Below are 12,138 nucleotides of genomic sequence, written 5' to 3' on the forward strand. Positions count from 1 at the left end.
ATACTCCCTATTATTAAATATATGTATTTAACATGTATACATATATATCTATTTATGTATATATATGATATTCCCCATTTCAATGCAAGGAACAGTTTGGGAACACAGATTAGGGCCTGTAATTGTTAGTCTCTCACCACTTAGGCAGCCATACAACTGATGAATTCTGGTTAGTTAAAGTCTGACATTGAGAAGATCATCCTGGCACCCACTTTCAGCAAGCACCAGATTCAATTCAGTAGGTATGCCCTCCTTTCAGTCACTCTGTGAGTAAATTTTGATGGTTTTATTCTGCTTTGACATTTTTTGGATAATTTATCTCATTCTTTTATAAATTAAGAACTAATAACTGTATTTTATTCCTTTATTAGAAAATAGCACTGCACAAGTAACAAACACAGGAAGCCTTATATTCCAGAACTTTCAGGAGCATATGAGTGGAGTTTACACATGTTTCCTCGAGTATAAGCCTACTGTGGAAGAAATTGTTAAAAGCATTCCAGTAAAATATCTTGTGTATGGTAAGGAGTACATTTAATTGTATTAAAAATTTCTTAGTGTTTTTAAATGTTTAAATCTTTTTGAACAGGTTTGTTTTAAAAGGACTTTGTCATTTGTAATCTATTATAATAAAAACGTGTCTTGCTTGCCTAATTTTTACAAAGCACTTTGTAAGGGGTTAGTGGTAAGGGCACAGAATAGTTAAGAGGGCATAGTGTTTTTCCTCAGGGGAATGTCTACATGTACACAGATAAATATAAGCCAATGAATGAAGGCAGGGGGTGTAGAAGTCATGTTTTCAAATTATTTTGATGATATTACAGATTTTACTGCTCTTAATTTCTGATTATCATCTTCATACTCTCCAAAAGCACGAGTATGAAGAGCCACTGTAAAATTCCTAACTAGCAGTTTGATCTCTTGAGGCTTGAGGTTGGGAGAGCCAGGTTGATGCCAGGAGAACAGAGTGAACAAAAATTGCTTGCAAGTTTCATTTCATTGGCAAGTTCATGTGTGGTAGGCAGAATAATGACTCGCAAAAGATGTTTGTTACCCTCCTTGGTAAAAGGGACTTCACAGATGTGATTTAAGTTAAGGATCGGGAGATGGGGAGATTATCGTAAATTATGTGGGCAGGCGCACTGTCCTCACAGGGGTCCTTATAAGAGAAAGGCATGAGGGTCTAGGGGAGGAAAAGAGATGGGACAATGGAAGCAAAGATTGGAGGGATTTGCTTTGAAGATAGAGGAAGTGGTCAAGCCAAGGAATGCAGCTGGAAAAGAAGCTAGGAAAGGTAAGGGAACAGATTCTCCTCTTAAGAAACACAGCCCTGCCAACACCTTGATTTTAGCCTAGTAAGATTCACTTTGGACTCCTCACTTCCAGAACTATAAGATAATAAATTTGTCTTGTTTTAAGCCACTGAATCAGTGGTAATTTGTTCTAGCAGCAATATGAAACTAATTATACTATGGCTCCCACAACTGGGAAGGAGAAAAAATGGCACAATTATCAGTGGCTTCCTGATAATTTTTGGTCACCAGAAAACCACTATCCCATATATAAAACTACTATCTCATGTATCCAAAGAAAGAAATGTATTTTTACGAGGAATCATTTTAGCATTGTTAGGCAAATACTTTGGTTTCAGCTTTTTAAGCAATCATAGTTCTTGTTACATAGTCGTCTCCATCTTGTTATTGCATCTATCAAATTGATAAGTATACTTTAAAATCTCTCATAAGAACATATGCACAGTTGTCAGTAACCAGGTATAGGGCTAATTTCTTTCCAGACCTCCTCTCTCAATCTCAGCTGCTCTGCTTTCTTCTGAGTTCAGCGTGGACTAGCAGGCATATGGCTCTGTGGGCTCAGCCTCTTGGGGGCTTTGTGCTTAACTGTCACCTTTTGGTGATCCTCAAGTCCTGTCTCTCATATGGCAGTGTTAAAATGGCAGCTACCTTTTTCTGTGTTTCTCTCTGTGTCTCTGTTTATATAAAGCTCCAGTAAGAGGGCAGAGACCCAACCTGAGTCATGCTTCACCATCACCTTTATTATGTTTAAATATTTTCTTCATTATCAGTCTGATGATGTTATGATTTTACTTTGTCATCAATAGAATTTATGAACTTCATTAAGAGAACACTCTGTAAGCACCTATATTTCTGATATTTCCATTGTTCTTTCTTCCATTCTGATCCATCAAGACTCCTTCTTTTATCATTTCCTTTCTATTTGGATAGCAGCTTCCTTTAAGGAAGCCATTCTAAAGATAGTCCTAATACAACAGATTCTTCCAGTTTCTCTTCACCTGAGAATGTGTCTATTTCCCCTTAATTCCTGAAATATAATTTCTCTGGTCGACAGTTCTGCCTCCATGTTTTCAGTTTAGAAATCTACATTCATTCAAATTGCTCTTCTCCTGAACTTCTTGTTTTTTTTTTTTTTCTTAATGCTTTCACAATTTTTTCATTTTCTGTCTTGTTTTTAGAAGTTTGATTTTGTGTCTTGGTGTGGGTTTCTTTGGCTTTATGTTATTTGCAGTTTGTTCAGCTTCTTGAATATATATATTTATGTCTTTTGGGAGGTTTTCAGCCATTATTTCTTCAACTTTTTTTTCAGTTTCATTCTTTCTTCCTTCTCCTGGGAATCCAAATATATGAATGTTAGATGTTTTTTGTCCTGTGTGTTCCTGAGGGTGTGCTTTTTTTTCCTTCCGTTTTCCATTGTTCATCTGTCCTCACATTCACCAATTTTGTGCTGCCTTCGTTAGGTGGGGAATCAGGAAGTGTTTAGATAGGGAATCAGAAAAGGCCCATTTAGGTTGCCTTCTTTGGGTGGGTGGGGGCTTATAAGATGCCCTGCCACTATGTCCCTCCAGTTTTGGGGTCCCAAATGAGCTCACTTCCTCTTTCTACCTTTTCAAGTTCTCCTCTTGTTGCCTCTGATGCTATTAATATTTCCAGGATTTATGACTGTGTTTTTTGTGGAGGAATAGGGCACAATAGGTCTTCACCATCTTGTCTGGACCAAAATTCTTATATTTGGTTTTAATCCATTTATTTCTGTATCTGTTACAGTTCATAATAATGCTGATATACTAGTAGTAATATTATTTTTTTAAAAAAACTATTCTCCTATAAAGGAACCATTAAAACATTTTTCCCCTTTTTTTGGTTGTGGTGGGGGTAATTTTATTTACACAAACTTCATATCCACAACAAACATACTCTTCCTTCTCCCAACCATGTGTTACCTCTAATCTACTTTTCTCTGCAGATGTTACTTCTAAACTCTCTTCTATGTGACATCATACGATATTTGTTCCTTTGTGTTTTCTTTTTTTCACTTAGCATAATGTTTTCAAGATTCTTTGGTTGAAAGCATTTTACCAAAAGCTTAAGAAATGTGTTTATTATTTTTAATATGACCTATTTTCATTTTAGAGGATAAGTAGGAAAACTACACAGCTAACTATATTCAGCTAGAATAATCTTGATTTCAAAAATAAAAGAAGTTGAAAATAATGAGGGAAATAGTAACCTAAGCTCATTTATGAATATAGATGCAACTCTCCTAAGTATTAGCATTCTGAATACAATTATACTCCTTTCACATACACATACACTCAATGCATATGTATACACACATTTATATGGACTCTTTATTGAGCTTTGCGCAGTGGTAGGATATTTCAACATCAGAAATACTTATTAATGATATTTTACTGCATTAACAAATTATTAAGAAAGTAGGAGTTGTCAGATGCAGGAAAAAGCATGTTATTAAATTCAGTGCTAACAATAAAAACTTATAGTAAATCAAGAAATGAATTTTCCTTAAATGTATAAAATGATCATCTAAAAACCTATAGAAAATATAATTAATGATAAAGTATTAAAATCTTATCCAGTAAAATCAAGAAAAAGACAAATATGTAATCATCAGTGATCAAGTTGTATTGGAGGTCCTTTTCCACGTAGTATTGTTGAGGGAAAAAAATGGTGTAGTGGTTGGAAAGAAAGAAATAAAATTGCCATTATTTACAGACTATGATTTTCAGACAGAGAATGCGAGACAATGTAAACATTATTATATAGATTGACATTAACTTCATAAAAACTAATAACTACTAGAATGAATTATTGCAATATTGTGCAAAAAAGTGTTCCTTTATTCTATCAGTATCCACTTAGAATATGTAATGATGTAAAGGATAGTAAAGAGTTAAATTCCAGTCAGTTCTGTAAAAACAGAAATGAAGGAGGAAGAACCGGTGTGATTTAAAATCTCAAAATTCATTATGGAGTTAAAATAGGGTGACTCTTTGGAGAAAAATGGACAGTCTATCAAGACTGCAAAAATAAGAGCCCCAGGGATGGAACCTGGGTCCTTCTTATGGTAGGCGGAGGCCCTACCACCTGAAGCCACATCTGCTTCCCCACACTGTCTTGATTACTTTTTCATTACTATAAATCTTGACATCTGTTAGAAAAAGCCCTCCCAGTTTCTTTTTTCCTTAAGAGTATATTGGTCATTTGTGGCCTCTTGGATTTCCATAAACGTAGCAGCAGCTCAAGGTCTTTAAAAAAAAAAATCAAAACACTGCGATGACCAACAACAAAAAGAAACCCAAATGTTTTTTTTTCCATGAGATTGTATTATACTGAACATATAAATCAAATGTATATCTTTGCATGAGATTGTACTGTACTGAACATGTAAATCAAATGTATATCTTTTCAGTATTTATTCTTCAAAGCCATGAACTTGAAGTATCTTCCTTTTTTCTTATGTATGTCTTTAACAAATTTGAGTTTTCCTTCTTAGATTCTTTTGCTGTCATATTTATTCTCAGATACTTGATGTTTTTATATACTATTATAAATGATGTCTTTTTAAAATTTCATTTTCTAATTTTCTATTACTTACCCCTGTATTAAAACTTTATTTTTTTTATTCATCAAACTTGAAAACCTCTTTAGTGATAATAATCATTTTAATATTTGAAATACTCAGTTGGTTTGGAATTTCCATATGTATAATTGTACCCTTTCTAAGTAATGAGAGTTCTGCTTTTTCCTTTCCAGTACTTACAAATTTCATTTTCCTCGCATCTCACTGTACTGACTAGGACCTCTCCTACAGTGTTTGAATTGAAATGGTAATAGGAGGCATCCTTCTCTTATACCCAGTCTTGAAAGACTTTTGAAGATTTTGATGTTTGCTATCAGTTCTTTGTAGCTATCCTTGTTAGGTTAAGGAAATTCTCCTTTATTCCTTGTTTGCTAAGTAATATTTTTATCATGAGTATCTGAAAATTTTATTAGATATGTTTCTTTGTATTTATGGAGAGGATATATATATATTTTAATCTGCTAATATGGTAAATTGTATTAATTGATTTTTATAATGTTATGCTAGACTTTAATTCCTGGGATGAGAGGGTAGTTTTGATTACAATTATTATTATTAAACTAAATCCACTCTATTAGGGTTGTCTAGGGAAAAAGAACTTAGAAAAGATATCTATAAATAGTATGCAATTTTATAAAATGGAGATACACTAGTCCAAATTCCTTAGGACAGACTAAAAACCAAGGGCTCCACTGAAGGTCCTTGATGAGTTCTCCAGGAGACACTGGCTATCTGAAGTAGAGATGGGAATTCTGTGAATGCTGAACTCACTTCCCCTTTTTAGGCCTTCAGCTGATTGGATGAGATATCACTCATTGCTGACAGCAGTCTCCTCAGTTGATTGTAGATATAACCACCCATCTATGCAATCAAATAACTGCTTAAAGTCGATGAAATGCCCTTGTGTTACAGTTAGCCCAGTGTTTGCTGGAACAAACAACGGGGCACCATTACCTGGCCCAGTTGACACCTTATCCTAATCATCACAGTCCACCTCTTGTCAATGTGACAGCCATACACATCATCTTAAACCATATTTAGTCTCTAAATAAAAACATAACAGTTATATACATATATTTCCACTAACAATATTCAGCTGTCCTCTAACTAGAAATGCACTAAATCCCTCCAGAATAGGGTGCAAGTCCTTGGGTAATATTGACTCTTGAACTTGACATCCTTGAGTGTTATAAAATTAAACTAATACAACTTATGTTATATGATAAGGGGAAAGGTTAGGGAAGAAAACAAAGATATTTATCTTATGTACATACACAAATATACTCATAACAAAACAAGAATTATTCATGACCATTACAGTCCTGCTTTCTGTAACTAGTCATGTGGTCGAAGTTTGTATTTATCACTACCTTATTCCACTACCCATTCCAAGTACCCTTTACCCTTATCATGCAACTCAGCTGGCCATGGTTCTTTGTGTGGTGGGATGACCCAAATTTTGATTCTTGAAGATTCTGGGCTACTGTTACTCCTTCCTGGATTGGATTGTTGAAGTTTCCCATTGACTTTAATCACAAAGCATGGTAATACTAGAGACACCCTAGGGGATTTCCTGTATTCCAGACAAATTCTTCTTTCCGCCATTGTATAGATACAGTCTTAGTTCCCCTTCATAATCAGGATCATTCACCCCAGCTAGTACAGTAATTCTTTTCTTTGCCTGTTGCTTCAGAGGCACGAGGAGCCCAGAGTGGCCAGATGGCAGTCTTAACTTCCAGCTCTGTGGAATCGTTGTATAGCACTCCCTCCTTTTAGAATTAAGACCTCTAGACCATCACAACTTAAGGTTTCAGAGACAGGAAGCAACAATTTTCCTAGTGGGTCACTAGGGGTAATAGTGAGTGGTACCACTCCTATTTCCACCCCTTGATTGTTAGACCTATAAATCCTGGCTATGGGAGAAGCAGCACCATAGAGTGGAGGCTGATTTAGAGCATATACAGTCTCCTGGAGAACACTGCCCCAGCTCTGCAGCACTCTTAGTTGGCACCATAATTGAGTTTTCAAAAGGCCATTCCACGATTCTATCAATCCAGCTGTTTCAGCATGGGGAACATGGTAAGACCAGTGAACTCAATGAGCATATGCCCATTCTCACACATCATTTGATGTTAAGTGGGTTCCTTGATTAGAAGCCATGCTGTGTGGAATACCATGGCATTGGATGTCCACGGATGATAGTTTGGAAAAAGCATGCAAGGAAGGCAAAATCCTATCCGGAGTATTTGTCTGTTCCGGTTAAAACAAATTGCCCCTTCCATGATGGAAGTGGTCCAATGTAATCAACCTGTCACCAGTAGCAGGCTGGTCACCTTGGGGAATGGTGCCATATTGGGGGCTGAGTGTAAGTTCTGCTGCTGGCAGATTGGGCACTCAGAGTGACTGTAGCCAAGTTGGCTTCAGTGAGGGAAAATCTGTTTTGCTAGCCCATGCATAACCTCTATCCCTACCACCAGGGCCACTTTGTTGATGAGCCCATTGGGCAATGGCCGGAGTGGCTGGGGAAAGAGGCTGAGCATTAGCCACAGAGTGGGTCTTCTTATCCACTTGATTATTAAAATCTTCCTCTGCTGAATTTACCCTCTGGTAAGCATTCACGTGGGACACAAACATTTTTATGCTTTTTGCCCACTCGAAAAGGACTATCTACATACCTCTTCCCCATACCTCTTTGTCACCAATTTTCCAGTCATCTTCCTTCTAAGTCCCCAACTATCCAGCCAATCCGTAGGCACAGTCCTTGGATCAGTGTGTAGACACACCTCTGGCCATTTCTCCTTCCAAGCAAAATGAACAGCCAGGTGCACTGCTTGAAGTTCTGCCCACTGGGATGTCCTTCAGGGATGTCCCAGAAAGGGACTGCAGTGCTGCAGCTGTCTCCTTTTGAGTAGTACCTGTATACTGTGTAGAACTATTTGTAAAACAGGCCGAGATTTTCCTTTCTCAGTCAGCTGATTGTAAGGGACTCCCTAAGAAGCCAAAGCTGTGGGCTGAGAAAGAGAATGTAATGTGGCAGGAGTGGTCGCCAGGGGCATTTGGGTGACTTCCTCGTGTAATGTGCCTTCAGGACCTGTTGTACACACCACTTCCACTTTATGATGGAGTGCTTCTGTGCACGCCCAGCTTTATGGTTTGGTGGATCAGACAATACCCAGCTCATGTTAAGCACCTTATGTCTCATGGTAACCTGGTGGCCCATGGTTAAGCGTTCAGTCTCCACTAAGGTCCAGTAATGGGCCGAAAACTGTTTCTCAGAGAGTAGTTCAGGTAGGGCTTTCTCCAGAATCCTAAGAGTCAGTGTTGCGATTCTCCTATAGGGACCTGCTGTATGTGCCAGATGGCATCTCTAGTTTCCAGTGACTCTTGCAGCACCATTGGCTCTGCTGGATCATATCACCCAAGTAGCAGTGCAGCTTGCCCAGCAGCCTGGACATGTCTCAGAGCCTCCTCTTGTTCCAGTCCCCAATCAAAACTAGCAGCTTTTCTGGTCACTCAGTAAATGGGCTGGAGTAGCACACCCAAATGAGGAATGTGTTATCTCCCAAATCCTAAGAGACCAACTAACCGTTGTGCCTCTTTTTTTTTTGGTCATAGGAAGGGCTAGGTTCAACAGCTTATTCTTCACTTCAGAAGGGATATCTTGATGTGCCCCATATCCCTCGACACCTAAAAATTTCATGGAAGTGAAAGGCCCTGTATTTTTGTGGGATTTATCTCCCATCCTCTCACATGCAAATGCCTTAACAGTAAGTCTTTGCTACTTCTAGCTCACTAGGTCCTATCAACATGATGTCATCAATATAATGGACCAGTGTGATGTCTTTTGGGAGGGAGAGACGATCAAGGTCCCTGTGGACAATATTATGACTTGGGCTGGAGAGTTGATATACCCCTGAGGCAGGACAGTGATGGTACACTGCTGGTCTTGCCAGCAGAAAGCAAACTGTTTCCTGGTGGTCCTTACTAATGACAGTTGAGAAAAAGCATTTGCCAGATCAACAGCTGCATACCAGGTTCCAGGGGATGTGCTGATTTACTCAAGCAAGGATACCACATCTGGAACAGCAGCTGCAATTGGCGTCACTGCTTAAGTTTACTATAACCCACTGTTATCCTCCAAGATCTATTTGTTTTCTGCACAGGCCACATTGGAGAGTTGAATGGGGATGTGGTGGGAATCACCACTCCTGCATCCTTCAATCCACGCTGGTTGCATGAGCTCTGCCATCCCTCCAGGAATCCGGTATTGCTTTTTATTTGTTATTTTGCTAGGTAGGAGCAGTTCAAGTGGCTTCCACATGGCCTTTCCTATCCTAAAAGCCCTCACACCACAAGTCAGAGATCCATTGTAGGGATTTTGCCAGTTACTGAGTATCTCTTTTCCAATTATGCATTCTAGAACTGGGGAAATAACCACAAAATGGGTCTGGGGACCCACTGGACCCACTGTGAGATGGACCTGAGCTAAAACTCTTAACAGTCACCTGACCACAAATCCCTACTCTGATGGACCACAGTGACATTTTAGGTGTCTTAGAAATATTGTCACTTTTGAACCAGTGCCTAATTACATCCAAAATACTGATCATTTTCTTTTCCCCAATGCACAGTTAACCTGGTAAAAGGCTATATGTCTCTTTGTGGAAAGTTGGGAGGAAGATTAACAGTATAAATTTTTGGCAGCGTAACAGTATCTTTCTCTAAGGGGACATTTAAAAAAACTTTGTGACTGTACCTTTCATCTCTAAGGTTTACATTTGGATCTTTTAAAAAATCTCTACTTTCATATCCACCTGTTTTGTTTTAGAATTTCTTGTTCTTTAGCAATACTTCTTAAGTGTTTTGAGGATTTCTATTTTTTAATTTTATTTTTAAATTTCCATAATGCACATACACTTGGAATACCCTTCTTCCCCACCAGAAATAGGTGTTAAGTGCTCTTTTATCTGTACATTGGGTGTAAAATGCTATTTCACTGTTACAGTTTGAATTTTCCTGAATACTACTAACTTTGGGCAGTTTTTTTGGCGTGTATATTTTCTCTTTGGGGATTCCTTTTCACATCTCTTCCTGTTTTCCTAAGTTGTCTGTCCCCTTGTCAATTATATGAGCACTTTGAATACTGTTTATCAGTTATTCTAAAATTGTGGCCTGTGGTCGCTTGGGAATTCCTGAGACCATTTCAAGGGGTTGGTAAGGTCCAAAGTATTTTCATCATTAAGCTGTTATTATTTGACATTTTTGCTGTGTTGACATTTATAATTTAGTGAATAAAACTGCTAGCACATTCCTAGTTTGAGGCATCATAATATTGTTAAGGGCTCTGTTTTAGTTTGCCAAAGACTGCCAATGCAAAGTACCAGAAATGGGATGGCTTTAATAAAGAGGATTTATTTTGAGGTAAAAAGCTTACAGCTCCAAGGCCATGACAAGTCCCAACCAAGGCACCATCAGAGATGTTCTATCCCTAAAATCAGCTACTGGTGCTCCTGGTGTGTTGCCATGTGGTGAAACAGCATAGCTGCCCATCCCTGCCTAGGTCTCTCCTCCTCCTCTGGGTTCACTGTCTCCTCTTGAGCTGCTCCATGGGTGCAGCCCTTGGGGCCTTTGTACTTAAGGAGTTCTTTCTCTTGCACTGTAGAATCAAATATGCTAGCTCCCTTTTTCCTCTTCTGTCTGAGCGTGTCTGTTTATATCAGACCCAGCATGGGGGCAGGGACTCAACCTGAGTCACACCTCTCTGATGTAGTGCAATCACAGACTTAAGCAATCTTATCAAGTAATATAATCAAAGGCCCCTCCACTGATTTTAATGTAATCAAAAGGTATCATACCCAGAGGAATAGAGTAGTTTATAAAAGAATCTTTCTCTTTTTGGAATTCATAAAATAATCTCAGACTGCCACAGGGTCTTAAGACCAGGTTACCTATATGGGAAACTTAATTTGGGTCACGTGGTTATTGGGTATGTGATATAATACCTGCATCCCTCAGTTTACTCATAATGGGTGTAGAAATCCATTAATGGGTATCAATTGTTAGAAGGTTGTTAGATTTAATTGAGTCACTATTTGTAAAGTGCCTATAACAGTATTTGGCATTTAGTAAGTGCTAAATAAGTTTTGTTAAATAAATATAAATATAACTGTAAATAAACACATGTACCATGAATTTTCTTCAAAGATTTTTCTTAAAAGTAACAATACATATTTGAATTGCTTAAATAACTATGTTTATGCTTTTCTGTGTTTAATTTTTTACAGCTTATCGTGAGCCTCATTATTATTACCAGTTCACAGCTCGATATCATGCAGCTCCCTGCAATAGTATCTATAATATTTCTTTTGAGAAGAAGCTTCTTCAGATTTTAAGCAAATTGGTTCTTGACCTTTCATGTGAAATTTCCTTACTTAAATCTGAATGTCATCGTGTTAAAATGCAAAGAGCTGGTTTGCAAAACGAATTGTTCTTTACGTTTTCAGGTAAGTATGTACACTTTTTTAAAGAAAAACGAATTGAGAACATATAACTAATTTTAAAGGCATATTGTAAATTACCAAAATGATTTTTTTTGATATATACATGTAACAAACCTGAGTATTGTGTAGCCCCCAAAATCAAATTCTGATTCATAAAATTCTGATTCATATACTGAAAAGTTTGCTCTCTCAAATAACTTAAACCTTATAGTGATAATTCATTATAAAATGGAATTAGTATAAGGAATGTCTTCCAAAAATTTTAACTAAAAAGATTTAATTTGTAAAGTATCTAATTATAAGACAGGTTAATATAGACCAGAAGGATCCTTCTAACAGCTTGTTGTGCTTTTTCTGATAATGCAGGGATGAGGTCCAGTATATTCTGGAAACAAAGAATAGGCTTGCTATCTAAGGATTTTCAGATTTACAATGATCTGTTTATGACTCAGCATTTAAGAATCACCATCCCATTTGTTTTTAAGGAGTCACAGTGGTAAAAGAGGACCCCTCTCCTTTTGATCTTGAATGCTTTTGCTTGCAATTTTTCTTTCTTTCTTCTACCTCTTTTTCTTTGATTCCTGTTCTTTTAGTGTTTAATTTACCCACTCATTTCTCTGACTTTCCATTTCTTTTTTGTGTACCATCTAATACTGAATCTTTGGTGATATGATTGAGAGGCATGAAGTTTTAAGGCGAAAGAACAGCTCTTGAAGGGAAG

At 37.5% G+C, this 12,138-nt stretch overlaps 1 protein-coding gene across 2 annotated transcripts in view; it reads left to right on the forward strand.

Moving 5' to 3' along the window:
* The window catches only part of ZPBP (zona pellucida binding protein), a 129,337-nt gene that overhangs the window by 19,228 nt on the left and 97,971 nt on the right, over positions 1–12,138 (forward strand). For both annotated transcript variants that reach the window (XR_009185726.1, XM_004460768.5), the window contains exons 4-5: positions 372–521; positions 11,202–11,420. Coding sequence is in view for 1 of the 2 variants with exons in the window: in XM_004460768.5 (XP_004460825.2) it covers positions 372–521; positions 11,202–11,420 (369 nt within the window). In the remaining variant the exon portion in view is untranslated. The remainder of the gene's footprint in view (positions 1–371; positions 522–11,201; positions 11,421–12,138) is intronic.

This window comes from Dasypus novemcinctus, chromosome 5 (genome assembly GCF_030445035.2).
Source record: "Dasypus novemcinctus isolate mDasNov1 chromosome 5, mDasNov1.1.hap2, whole genome shotgun sequence".
In the NCBI taxonomy this organism is placed as follows: Eukaryota; Metazoa; Chordata; class Mammalia; order Cingulata; family Dasypodidae; genus Dasypus; species Dasypus novemcinctus.